The following is a 14,897-nucleotide window of genomic DNA, read 5'->3' as shown; positions in this document are numbered from 1 at the left end:
TCTTGTAGTTAAGATTGATCTTTGAGCACATCGTGTTAGCACTTTTAAATGTCTTTCTCCTCTGTTAAAAGAAATCCCTGAGTAGATGTTTATACGAACAGCTGGAAGGAATACGTAAATTGCATGGGGATATATTTTCTCTGACTCTGCCAAAATCATACTTCAATTGCAAGGCTTAAAGTTGAAGCTTTCAAAGATTTTGCCTCTTTTCTCCATTTGCTCCTCCCAAGCATCGTTAATGCATGCACTTGTGACTAGCTATCAAAACAATCTAATCTGCAGTATTATTTTCAAGAGAATCTGATGCTTCTAGCATTCTCATGTTGCACTGTGACGGTAACAATGAATTGAACAAGAAGCACACAGATTTTTTTGCGTCCAGAGTCGAGTGCTGGGAAGGGTCATGAACAGAGGATGACGTGCAGCATTGACAACCTCCAGAGGTCAAGCAAGTAATGAAGAAGTATGGATTTTGTGGAGAGCTAAGAGATTCCATGGAATGAATGGCTCTCCCAAACTTGATTTTGGAGCAATTTGCGTTGATGGTGGAGAATTTATTTTATCATGAAATGCAATCTTCACTTTTGTTCAGTGGCCTCTAATATGCCATACCAACATCATAATCCACGTGGCAAAGCAAGTTATACAGAGCTTCTATTGAGGCATAAGATCGATGCTATATGTGAAACCCATTACAATGCAATTTGGTCGATTAGTATCGTATAACATCTCCATGAGTTCCATAGATAACTATGCTTTGTTCTCTGTCTGAATCTTGTTGCTCGCCTATGGAGGAAGATAAAGAATACCAGAGGATTAGCTAGTTGTCTGAAGAAGACAGATATACTCAGGGACGCCTTGCAAAAGAAAATAGAAAGCATCTCGTGTGCACTAAAAGATCCCAGGTGCGAATTGGCTAGACAACCAGTAAAATTCGATGATATTTTAAACCATGATTAATGGTTAAATTTCACAAAATAAGATAATATCAGAAATACCCATAAAAAAGAGCCATCAATATTGCTTTTAAACTATTTGAAAATGGTGAGGAAGACATGTAAACAATATAATTTGCCTTTAAAAAAAAACTCTCATGAGTACATACATTTGTGTGTCTGTAGGGCAAAGAATAAGTCGCTTTTATAACCTTTCTGTAAACATGACAATTCAAAGAAGACAAATGTCGGGGAAATACTTGGTGTAATTAAAGTGCGACTATACAGTAAAAAGGAGACCCCTTGAAAGAAGACAAATTGGTGCACAATTAACAAGTACACGACTCTTAACAAAATAAGAAAAAACAAAGAAACTGGATAAAAGAGAGATTGAGCAAGCGCCCATTAATCTGGAGATAAGAGCAGTCATTATTGAAAAAAGCATCAATTGTCAAGATCCTTGATGGTTTCTGCCTTCAGTCGTTTATGGGCAAACTATTTTATTTACTGCAATTTGTAGCTCCAAGGTCAACTAGATGGAAGCTTAGAAAGCAGTGATCCTACAAAATAGAAATAAGCATTTAGTAATAATTTCATTAAGAATTTCCCAAAGGAAAAAAACATAACTGAGTTTACATTGTATATAAATACTCAATAAACTTAAAAATGAGAGGTTACATTAAAAAAATATATATTAAAATAACATACATGTTAGCACATGGTATTAAAAATATACACTGCATAATATTGAAAAACAAATACATAGATTGTGAATCAGTGTCGTAACTCATTATATCTTACTTGCTGCTTCTAAGATTGATTGCTAACGTTTACTAAAGCAGGTGTTATATGAGGATGAGAAATTCTCTTGATATATATAGTCAATTAACTATTTCCTATAAATATCTCCATCTCATTTTGTGTACCAGTATTAGGTGAATAACACAATAGCACAAGATGTGACATATGATACCCTATATACGGCGGTGACATTTGGACGCCAAGAAGTGACACAAAAGAAAGCTATTTCCTAAGCAATATCATCTTAGTCTTCTAATGAGAAACTTTTTTACAAATTACAAAAGCTGGACTATGCTCCAATAGAATATCTTAGGAATGGGCAAGTGTCAATCCATGTGATCAGTGATACTATTTAACAAAAAGAAGATTGATCAAATTAGAAGCGCAGAGAATCAAGATAACAATTGACAAACTGGAGATTTAACTGTTACAATTTTCTTTTCTTTTGCAGAAGTCGAGCTTCAGTTAGATAACCAATTCTTAGAAAATGGGATAACTAATCATATAAATGAGCAATTCAAATGGATGGACAAAGAAAAAAGGCTTATGCAACTACAGGACTTATCCCAATCATATTGGTGAAAGAATGTAAAGTCAAAGAAATATTTCAGACAAAAGGTGTATCTATTTTAATGTGTTGCCATCTAAAATTTTTAAAGAAGAAATTTTACAACCATTATGGAAGAGTGTTCCAACATTACAAATGAACTACATACTGCTAGACAGCTGTTAATAAATGCTTTGTACACTATGCCGCTCAAAAGATACACAAATAATACAGGAAAATAAAAATTCAAGATAGGATATCAATGGCATCATACTAAAGAAACAGAATATATGCATTGGCAATAGACACATAAATAACATCCATAGAGTTAATTTTTCAATCAAATAAAATGACTTCTCAACATTAATATTCTCAAAAGAATTATGATATTTGATTTGTGACACCCCGACTGCATTTTTTCAATCAAGCAACATATACATTCTCTGAAGGATATTTTAATTTCTGGAAGCTATTTTTTCCGGTTGCATCAAGCTGCCTTAGATGTAAGTGGTATAAAGATCAGCTTAAAATAAAAGAGCATATAATTAAATAAAAAACATAGGTTCTATGAAAAAGATTAAAATACCAAGTGAAAATTGTACCACTTCTACAAGATGACAAGGATGTTAAAATACAAGAAAGTGAGGTATTTAAAATAAGGGAGGAAGTTCAAAGTGAAGGGTGCCTGTGCATGCAGTAACTCAGATTTGGACGAATCAGACAATGTGGCCATTGAAAGTGAAGTAAACACTAAACAGGCATCATGGAGATGATATCTAATAGGGATATGCACAAAAAATGTGAATATAGAGAAAACAAATATGACTACTCCTAAATCAGTATATCAAATGGATGGAGACGAGTAATTATTATTTTTTTTAGCACAAGAGAAATACGTGTAGGTAAATGTCTCTTTTTGCGGAACAATTTAGAGGATCAAAAGAGTGAATTACCGCAGGGAAAAGTCACGAGAACATAATTTAGGAGGGAAAGAAGATCGTTTATTATTTTTTGCACTCACAAGGATTCCTTAAAGATGCAGTTGCGTGCAAAAGGTTCAGTAACTACCTACCGAAAAAAGTTAAACTTTTTGGATAAGGACATTCTACCGAATTTTGGACAACACAGATGCAATAAACAAAACTATGAGCGTAGAAGATTGCATAGAGTATGAGAAACGGAATAGATTGACAATCTTGAAGGAGAATAAAGACGATTCATTAAATCGATAATCAAAAATGAGGGGACGATACAGCTTTTATACCTGACATTTCCTTGGGGATGGAGGGGCAGTTATTGGGGAAAAGGAAGGCCCTCCCCCCCGCGGACAAATTGGACAAGATCCCAGCGAAATATAACACCATGACGAGCCCGATCACCCAGGGCATCAGCATGAACCCGATGACAAAGGTGACGGAGCCACAGAGCATGAGGGCGAGCGACGCGCCGAGGAGGAGCGAGGCGAAACCCGCGGGCGACATCCGCCGAGGCAGGCGCCTCCTCGGCGCAGGCGGGGCTCCAGCGGGAGGCAGGGCGGGTGCCCGGTTCAGGAGCGCAACGAGGCGAGAGCAGAGCTCGGAGATGAGCCGCGACAGCTGATCGTCGGTCGCCATCGTGATCGGGACTGGAAACAGAGAACTTTAACCCTAATCCCGATCAAGATCAAGGAAGAAGGGGAAGGGAGCGGTGGACGATATAAAGGAAGGAAATAACTTGATTGGAATTGCAAGCTTTATAAATAAAAAATGGAAATGGAGGAAAGCAACGAGTGCAAGTTTTGATTTGGTGGCAATCGAAGTTGAACAAGCTTTATTACGTCTGGTTTAAACAGAAATGACAACAATTGCCAACCTTACTTGTTTTGTTTTTTGTTTTTTTTTAATTTTTAATTTTTAATAAAGAAAAAATAATAATAAAAGGTTAGTATCTATCTATTTATTTCATTCTGGAAAAAATATTTAATATTATTAGAAAATTTTGCTTCTTATTTTTCTCACGTAAAATATTCTTCAAAAAATAAAACCAATTTAAAGAAAAATAAACTATTTTTATAGCTCATGAAATTGAAAAATATAAGCACTTTTAATTATTCTTTAATAATCATTTTATTCTAGTATTTCACGGAAACTTTGATTCCAAGCACCAATAATTCATTTCGATCCATCGCGATCCATTCAGTGATGATGGACCAAAAAATATCAAAAGAATGATCAAATCAACTTATACTTTAAGGAAATAATTAAAATTTACATTTTAAACAATAAAAAGAAACATACAATTTATCGTAGGAATTTTCTCCCCCTTAATCATACACTTATTTTTCTTAATCACGGAACCAAATTATACGCACGTCATAATCTTTCAGTTTGAATTTAAGAGAAAATTAGAATGAATCAAGGAAACGTGAAATTTTCAAGTATTAATCTGAATCAAATTACCGTTTCACAGGATGAAGTCAAATGTAATAAACAATCTAAATCAGAGAAATGGCATTAATCTGATAGCAACAAATAATAATATTTAGATGTTAATTAACATTAATTCCAATTACTTTTCATTTTTTTTTCCCTCTTTTCTGTAGTTTGCGTATTTGCAAACCAAACAAAAAAGGCGACTTCATTCACAAATCACAAGACTATCATGTGTTTGTTTATGATTGCATAACTAACTACTATAAAAGATAAAATATAGTTAAACCAAAAAAGCTAAAATGTAATTAAGCTAAAAGGATAAAACGCAAAATAATTTATGCAATAATAGAACTACTATTAGAGAATGGCATATAGCACACATCCGGATAGTTAGACTATTTGCATGCTCATGTACTAGATCCAATGGTAGAGTCACATTCAATGTTATCCAGGAAGATCAGATTTCTTGGTCCATAAATAATTCAATGTTATCCAGAAAGATCAGATTTCTTGGTCCATAAATAATTATGAATAAATCGTGGTCATGATTCAATCATAATTAATTTATAATCCCTCTCTACATTTATTGTCTTCCCATGCTACAGTTTAGATTGGGATGAACGGTCGGAGGCCGTTGGATCGGAAGTGGACAAGTGACCAGATTACTGATCACTAAGTGGGGGGTCTCCGACCATCTGTCCCGACCCAAACTATAATCTGGAGGCGATGAATCCAAGGAGGGATCGTAACCAATTATGACCAAATTACGACCACGATCCGATCATAATTACGAATGATCTATCTCCTGATCTACTTTTTTGTGGATCAAGAGATTTACTCTCCTATTCGGGCCCAATGACAATTAGAAAGAAAAAAACCTAAATTTATTAGAGGAGAAATAAAGAAAATAGGAGAGAGAAAGAAAGCAAGCCGGATGATGACATCGACGTAGCTCACGGCCCGAGTAGATCACGAGGGCTGGAACCAGACCTGCAGCATTATGAAAGTTTGTCTTTATTTTTGCAAGTAGACAAAGATAAGAGTATCTAGACATATATTTAGACGGTCACGATCAGATTACGGAAGTTTAATTAAGTAATTACACACATTAATTAAGGATGGGGACGTGATCAAAACTAAGAACGTCAAAGTCTTAGTATTATAATTGTAGACCATAATTGTCTCTAATATATGAATCATGCAAGCCATCCACTCATAATTTAGCAGTCGCCGAACTGGTGCCAACAATTTGATCAGATTGGAATCTGCACAGATCGAGCAAAGATATAACAGATTTTTGCAAGTGCCAATTATAATATTAATGATTAAAAATTGAGTTGAGACGATATGTACCCAATTTGTGGAGCAGGCAGGCACTCCAATGGGTACAACAGGCCATCATCACCGTGTGAATGTTGTGGTTGAGCTACGGCATCAACACCATTTTCCCAAGCGTGTCCCCCATGAATGGTATGGCTGATTTCTTCCAACTGTACTCGTCGAAGAAAACTCTAGTTAATGTAGTAAAGGAAACAACTTGAATTGATTTTGTTAGGAAAAGTTGAAAATCTACCAAATATCGAGAATAAAAAATAGCGCAAGCATGTACAAACACAATTAGTCACATAGTTCAATTTTGGAACTTAGATTTAACGACAATAAGAAAATAAAAGTTTAACCAATCCAACTCTCTTATAAGAGGAATAATAAATGAACATATAGAATTGAAGGTATATTCTAATAGATTTGGGTATTATAAGAGGGAAATAATGGGATTAAATCGTCTGTGTAACTTAAATCATGTATTTGTAAAACGAGGCTCAAAGGTGATGGGGTTATACTAGCTTCTTACCCGTCTCCTAAGATCCTTGTTTGCCTCACAAAGGACTTGCTCCTGTCAGTAATTAGATGCAAACTTAATTATATTTCGCTACGGGAGGAATTTAGAATATATGCATCCAGCATTAAATAGGGTTCATATACCCTTCTTTGGAGGTCAGTCAGTTGGTCCAGCATCTGTTGTGTCTGCAAGAAATTAAATCAAGGACAACCTGAGATTTTTTATACATATGATAATTATTATCTAATTTTGCTCTGAAATTTAAGTACCCTTGAAGATCTAATTTCCTTCAGTGACATATCAAGTGGTTTCTCAAGATAATCAAGCTCCTTAACGCTCAATGATCCCAAAACCTCGCTGAGAAGGTTCCTGTCGATAGTTAAATCCACGGAAATTCATTATTATAATCGAACTAAAAAAAAGAAACAATACTGAAGATTTATGCACCTTTGTGATCTTTGTAAAGACTCAAGACGAGCTTTAAGTTCCATATACTCTTGAAGACTGCTCTGGACACGCTATAATTACAAGGAAGGACTATAAATATGTAGATATATTCTGATTGATACGCCAATTAAAATCTTGAATCAGATAAATTAAACGTCTAAATGGCAATATCTCGCTTCCTGTGAATCACATTAGTATTCTGAAGATCCTCGATCTAAAAAAAATGAGCACGCCAGCGAAGAAGGTTCAATTTAAAGACATCATGTGATATTAGTGTCTTGTAATGGAGCTAATAATGATAATTTTAGCTAGAAAGATTTAATGAGATTGAATTATGGTACCGAGGCAAATAAATGCAAGAATCTAGCGATCATATGGAGAATGTAGAGTTTATGTGTTTAATAAGATATGGCTTTACCTAGATATAAAATTCTATAACTATATAATCTGAAAAAGGCGATTTACTTGGTACAATTTTACTTCGAAACAATAGATGACTAGATAAATCTTTGTCACTATTTGGGGAAAATGATAAGGAAAACACAGATAGAGTGATATTTAGAAGAGTCTAATATGGGTTTATGTTGCAATTATGGTATATATAACTTAGATCAATATATATGAGAAGATCCTTTTACTACGGGGGTTGTAGGCAAAATCATAGAAAATATTTATCCAAGTACAAATGTTTACAGACTTCTATGAATTCAAATTCAATTCAAACGTTGCTTAACCTTTATCTGTTGGGAAATGACTCACATCTTCAGTACCTCAAATATATAGACTTGCACAATCAAATGCTAAAAGATAACAACTAGAAAATAGAAACTGCCAAATAATTACATGGTTTAACATACAATGGACGCAAATAAATTATGAGGTGGAGACATTTTTTTTGAGAAGCATAAGATACTAATATACAGTCTCAGAACTAGCCTCCAACCATTTGACTATTGCCAACCCCAAATTAGCCAAGGATTCAAAGACTACCTCTTCTTTCTGTCAAATTAATGCAAGGAATCCTAAATAGACTCTTTAACACCCAGGCAATAGATCATTAAGAACTAAGTCATTAAAGAAGACACATCCTATCTAGGTGCATTTATCTCAAATAGAGATTGCTTCCACTATTCTTAGATTGCCCATTCAATAATGAGATGAATATGAGTTCCTAGGTCTCCCTTTCTGTCTATTTATTTTTTCCTTTGTACTCCGACTTTGCAATTCATGAATATTGCAACATTATTTTTGGCCTTGGGAAAATAATATTGCATATATATATATATCTCTTGGGTTACATCAACTCTACTAACCCATGATATTTTTAATTCTCTTTCTATCAAGCTAAGACAATATATATAGATCACCACAAGAAGAACCGCAATTAGTGACTGAGGTCGCTAATCGGACTTGTTTAAGTGTTATATAAATTGATTTAGTGTACAAAACATGGGAAAAGATAAAATTGTCAACTATTGAGTATGTTGAAAAATTCATACACAAAATACCTGATTCTCCTTGACTTGAAAGTTGATTTCAGAACCTCCATAGCTACATTTTTGATACCTTTCAAGTGTTTTCATCATACTAGGAATAAAAATAATATAATGGAGAATCATTAATAATGCAGTTTAAAATAGAGTGAAATAATTCTTGTACAACATGATGAGATCACAATAAGATGCACAACGCCTAACATTCTTGTAACCAATATTTGATCATTCTCCATCATCAAGGATCTGAAGATTTATAGTCTATGTATGGATTGAAAGACTTATACGGAACTTGATTAAGAAGACAAACAAAATAAATTGGAGTTAGCCATAAATTTAAAGGTTTATCAGAACTGAAATCATACAAAAGATTTGAGACAATTACTACGTAATACTTTTTTCAAAGCCATATCAAATTGCATTCTAATAAAATGCAATTACTTAGGTCTTATAAATTGAATGCACCATTGTAAATTGAAATGACTACAAAACAAATTTGTATCTCAAATAATATTTAAATGCAACATAAAAATATTAAAGAAAAAACTTTCGTAGATAGGATATAGGGCCCTTCATTTGCAACGCTTACTATATATTGACAAATGTGAGTCTAAGTATGTTTTTGTTCTTTATTCATTGCTTTTCAAATTTTGTCTTGCCTACATTTAGAAATAATCAAGTCAACTTGGTTCACATGTAGATTTTCAGGATTTGTATCCTTCACATGATAATGGGAGTGCTTATTTTGTTTTGCTCTTGTCACCGAGTTTGTGCTTATAGCATTAAAATCATATCATGCTTAATCTAGATATCTATTGTTAAAGTACATTAATTCTTGATAGGGCATATGATCAGATTTTGTAAAGTCTAGCTGAATACTATTAATGAGGATAATGAAAAAAATGATTTTCAAACTCCTTTTAGAAAAGTAATTCATATGAAACATTGGCCATATAAGAAGATTTCATATAACATATATAGATGAATGTTTGTTTAATACTTAAGTCTTTGGAATTAGAAGATCTAAAATTTTCCTCAATTTTTCTTTCTCAAGGAATGACAAATAAATTATGTCCTTTTATCTTTGCAAACAAAAAGGGTAAGTTAACAAATATGAGATTAGCTATAATTAACAAATAGCACAAATACACTCAGTACAATTACAATGACGTGTATGTTAAAACTTAAATGTGACATTTTGGGATAAATTTAACTTATACGCTCATCACATGGAGCATCATTCTTTTATACTAAGAAAATTAGATAAGTCAAGGAAATAGAGAGGAATATCATAAGTATTACTGATTAATTGACATACTATGAGAGGAAATATTCTAAAGCTAGCAAAATATAATGCATTTACTTAACGACAAGAACACTATAGGGCATATAATTTAAAGTATACGTTCTAAATTATAAGAGGAGATGTTTTAAAGTATCAACTGATCTGATATATGTATATATAATTCGAAGTATATACCTAAAAATATAACTATTTATAGATCCAAAAGTTAGTTCGGCTAAATATAGGTAGCATATAAGGAAGAACAATTCAGATACATAGAAAAGATTCTAATGAGTGCTAATATTGTGAGTTCTATGTTATGGATTATGTAAAGGAAAAGAGCTAGAAGGGTGGAAGGCTTAGTTGCTTCTGATTTCCAAGGAGATAGATATTGAATAAGGATTTTAGACAAGCTTCATTTCTACTAAAATAAATATGAGATGATTCCATATTTTGACGCTGATGGATCTTTAAATTTTTATTTGCGAAATCATTTAAAGTGTATAGTAGAAATGTTCTACTTAGCTCTCCTAATTTACAGTTCGCTTTCACATATATATCACGGAAAACAAGTTCCAATCTGAAACAAAATTTACTTTGAAATTTAAGCTATAGTAAAAATGTTCAACTAAGGTCTCATAGTTTACAGTTCGCTTTACCTATATATATATCATGGAAAACAAGTTCCGATCTGAAACAAGAATAACTCAAAATTTAAGTTCCTTTTGATGTGGAATGAGAAAAGTAAACTATACCTGATATCAGAAGAAACACATGATTCGGTAACAAACATGAAAAACCCCTGCTTCTCCTTGTATGAATATGTAACTAAACATATTCAAGTAAAAACTCTAAGCATGCAACAACTAATCTCTCATATTTTGTTTGACGCAAACTATCGAAAGAAAACATAAAATTAACAAAAATAGTAACAATAAGATGAAACCCTAAGTCATTTTCGATTTGTTATTTAATTTTTACAGATCAAAAGAATGAAGAAGTAGATATCTATTCTCAGCCGTCTTTTAGTAGAGAATTTACTAGATACTGAATACTCGATGCTTGAAGCAGAGCTCTCTTTCCGCTGTGGTTCGAAGTTCCCATTTTCGCACAATTATTAGACCTATATACTTAATCAACAGAATTTACCTTGGAAGGCTGCAGAACTCATAGAGCTTGCCGCGGCTGGAGAAGATGATGACGGCCACCTCGGCATCGCAGAGCACGGACAGCTCGTGAGCCTTTTTCAGCAGTCCATTCCTCCGCTTCGCGAACGTCACCTGACGGTCGAACTTGTTCTCGATCATTCGTAACTCCCCCATCCCTCTCACCATCTCCAGAACCAAACCCTAGTTCGACCACAAGACGAAACCGAGCACTCAGTCTCTCTCCAGTACTCCGGCACAACGGAGTGCCAATACAGCAACAAGTTGAACAGTATTAATTGTGTGAATTACACTATTCCTAAAGTAAATATATAATGGAGAATATATATAGATCACTATCAAGCTAAGACAATATATATAGATCACCACAAGAAGAATCGCAATTAGTGACTGAGGTCGCTAATCGGACTTGTTTAAGTGTTATATAAATTGATTCAGTGTACAAAACATGGGAAAAGATAAAATTGTCAACTATTGAGTATGTTGAAAAATTCATACACAAAATACCTGATTCTCCTTGACTTGAAAGTTGATTTCAGAACCTCCATAGCTATATTTTTGATACCTTTCAAGTATTTTCATCATACTAGGAATACAAATAATGGAGAATCATTAATAATGCAGTTTAAAATAAAGTGAAATAACTCTTGTACAACATGATGAGATCACAATAAGATGCACAACGCCTAACATTCTTGAACCAATATTTGATCATTCTCCATCATCAAGGATCTGAAGATTTATAGTCTATGTATGGATTGAAAGACTTATACGGAACTTGATTAAGAAGACAAACAAAATAAATTGGAGTTAGCCATAAATTTAGAGGTTTATCAGAACTGAAATCATACAAAAGATTTGAGACAATTACTAAGTAATACTTTATTCAAAGTCATATCAAATTGCATTCTAATAAAATGCAATTACTTAGGTCTTATAAATTGAATGCACCATTGTAAATTGAAATGACTACAAAACAAATTTGTATCTCAAATAATATTTAAATGCAACATAAAAATATTAAAGAAAAAACTTTCGTAGATAGGATATAGGGCCCTTCATTTGCAACGCTTACTATATATTGACAAATGTGAGTCTAAGTATGTTTTTGTTCTTTATTCATTGCTTTTCAAATTTTGTCTTGCCTACATTTAGAAATAATCAAGTCAACTTGGTTCACATGTAGATTTTCAGGATTTGTATCCTTCACATGATAATGGGAGTGCTTATTTTGTTTTGCTCTGTCACCGAGTTTGTGCTTATAGCATTAAAATCATATCATGCTTAATCTAGATATCTATTGTTAAAGTACATTAATTCTTGATAGGGCATATGATCAGATTTTGTAAAGTCTAGCTGAATACTATTAATGAGGATAATGAAAAAATGATTTTCAAACTCCTTTTAGAAAAGTAATTCATATGAAACATTGGCCATATAAGAAGATTTCATATAACATATATAGATGAATGTTTGTTTAATACTTAAGTCTTTGGAATTAGAAGATCTAAAATTTTCCTCAATTTTTCTTTCTCAAGGAATGACAAATAAATTATGTCCTTTTATCTTTGCAAACAAAAAGGGTAAGTTAACAAATATGAGATTAGCTATAATTAACAAATAGCACAAATACACTCAGTACAATTACAATGACGTGTATGTTAAAACTTAAATGTGACATTTTGGGATAAATTTAACTTATATGCTCATCACATGGAGCATCATTCTTTTATACTAAGAAAATTAGATAAGTCAAGGAAATAGAGAGGAATATCATAAGTATTACTGATTAATTGACATACTATGAGAGGAAATATTCTAAAGCTAGCAAAATACAATGCATTTACTTAACGACAAGAACATTATAGGGCATATAATTTAAAGTATACGCTCTAAATTATAAGAGTAGATGTTTTAAAGTATCAACTGATCTGATATATGTATATATAATTCGAAGTATATACCTAAAAATATAACTATTTATAGATCCAAAAGTTAGTTCGGCTAAATATAGGTAGCATATAAGGAAGAACAATTCAGATACATAGAACAGATTCTAATGAGTGCTAATATTGTGAGTTCTATGTTATGGATTATGTAAAGGAAAAGAGCTAGAAGGGTGGAAGGCTTAGTTGGTTCTGATTTCTAAGGAGATAGATATTGAATAAGGATTTTAGACAAGCTTCATTTCTACTAAAATAAATATGAGATGATTCCATATTTTGACGCTGATGGATCTTTAAATTTTTATTTGAGAAATCATTTAAAGTGTATAGTAGAAATGTTCTACTTAGCTCTCCTAATTTACAGTTCGCTTTCACATATATATCACGGAAAACAAGTTCCAATCTGAAACAAAATTTACTTTGAAATTTAAGCTATAGTAGAAATGTTCAACTAAGGTCTCATAGTTTACAGTTCGCTTTACCTATATATATATCATGGAAAACAAGTTCCGATCTGAAACAAGAATAACTCAAAATTTAAGTTCCTTTTGATGTGGAATGAGAAAAGTAAACTATACCTGATATCAGAAGAAACACATGATTCGGTAACAAACATGAAAAACCCCTGCTTCTCCTTGTATGAATATGTAACTAAACATATTCAAGTAAAAAATCTAAGCATGCAACAACTAATCTCTCATATTTTGTTTGACGCAAACTATCGAAAGAAAACATAAAATTAACAGAAATAGTAACAATAAGATGAAACCCTAAGTCATTTTCGATTTGTTATTTAATTTTTACAGATCAAAAGAATGAAGAAGTAGATATCTATTCTCAGCCGTCTTTTAGTAGAGAATTTACTGGATACTGAATACTCGATGCTTGAAGCAGAGCTCTCTTTCCGCTGTGGTTCGAAGTTCCCATTTTCGCACAATTATTAGACCTATATACTTAATCAACAGAATTTACCCTGGAAGGCTGCAGAACTCATAGAGCTTGCCGCGGCTGGAGAAGATGATGACGGCCACCTCGGCATCGCAGAGCACGGATAGCTCGTGAGCCTTTCTCAGCAGTCTATTCTTCCGCTTCGCGAACGTCACCTGACGGTCGATCTTGTTCTCGATCATTCGTAACTCCACCATCCCTCTCACCATCTCCAGAACCAAACCCTAGTTCGACCACAAGACGAAACCGAGCACTCAGTCTCTCTCCAGTACTCCGGCACAACGGAGTGCTAATACATCAACAAGTTGAACAGAATGAATTGTGTGAATTATAGTATTCCTAAAGACGTGGTCGAGCTCTGTCCGGAGGACTACGGTCGTATGCGGACTTTTATGATCCGTTGGATCGAAAAATGAACAGTCAGATCAACGCTCGCTCGGAAGCACGGTCGTACGCGGACTTCCAACCGCATAATTGTTAGTACGCTAGTGGGAAAAAAGCAGTGCGAATAAAACGCTAGCGGTGGGTCCCGCGTTCGGTGGTAACGTGTCGAGAGTGAGTCCGGGAAGCGTAAGAATTAAATGCGTGATGTGATTTTTCCTTCCGAAGGGGTCGCGTCAGTGGAATTATAGCGACGTCAATTTATTACAATGAGAAATTTACCCGTCAGAAATCGACGAATGGCAACGCAAAAGCTGCCATCTGCGGATGACAGCTGACGGTGAAGTAACGGGTTGCTTGGTGGCCGAAAATTAGATGATGGATGGATGGATGGATGGGTGATGCATCATGCGACGCCGAGAAGGGATATGCCTCTGCGGAAACCAACCATGTAGGGATGGCAATGGGTCGGGTTCAGATCGGATTCTATATCCTCCGTCCCCATACTCATCGGGTATAGGATCTCCGATGGGTATATTCATACCCATTAAATGATCGGATATCTTCTAGAGTTATAATTTTTCTTCTTTCTTTTCAACTATTATTATTCAACAAAAATATATTAAAATTAACAACCTATTAGAAAATATATATATAATTAAAAAATAGATTAAACATCTATATAATCTCCTCCTAA

General features: G+C 33.7%; 2 protein-coding genes across 2 annotated transcripts; both read right to left on the bottom strand.

The window, feature by feature from the left end:
* Positions 1 to 1,116: 1,116 nt before the first annotated feature.
* LOC121974653 lies at positions 1,117 to 4,182 on the bottom strand. The gene is made up of 2 exons (XM_042525809.1): positions 3,548 to 4,182; positions 1,117 to 1,495 (listed from the first exon to the last, which is right to left on the bottom strand). The coding sequence occupies exons 1-2, from the start codon at positions 3,894 to 3,896 to the stop codon at positions 1,464 to 1,466; spliced, it is 381 nt and encodes a 126-aa protein (XP_042381743.1). The 5' UTR covers positions 3,897 to 4,182; the 3' UTR covers positions 1,117 to 1,463.
* A 1,510-nt stretch (positions 4,183 to 5,692) lies between these two features.
* On the bottom strand, positions 5,693 to 14,129 carry LOC121974652 (agamous-like MADS-box protein MADS4). The gene is made up of 10 exons (XM_042525808.1): positions 13,844 to 14,129; positions 11,433 to 11,511; positions 10,909 to 11,108; positions 8,490 to 8,568; positions 6,982 to 7,052; positions 6,804 to 6,903; positions 6,678 to 6,719; positions 6,547 to 6,588; positions 6,048 to 6,184; positions 5,693 to 5,959 (listed from the first exon to the last, which is right to left on the bottom strand). Exons 1-10 carry the CDS (start codon positions 14,026 to 14,028, stop codon positions 5,908 to 5,910), a joined length of 987 nt encoding a protein of 328 aa, XP_042381742.1. The 5' UTR covers positions 14,029 to 14,129; the 3' UTR covers positions 5,693 to 5,907.
* Between the last annotated feature and the right edge of the window lie 768 nt (positions 14,130 to 14,897).

This window comes from Zingiber officinale, chromosome 4B, assembly GCF_018446385.1.
Source record: "Zingiber officinale cultivar Zhangliang chromosome 4B, Zo_v1.1, whole genome shotgun sequence".
Taxonomy (NCBI): domain Eukaryota; kingdom Viridiplantae; phylum Streptophyta; class Magnoliopsida; order Zingiberales; family Zingiberaceae; genus Zingiber; species Zingiber officinale.
Note: the sequence above shows the minus strand (reverse complement) of the source record. Positions and strands in the feature narration are given on the sequence as shown.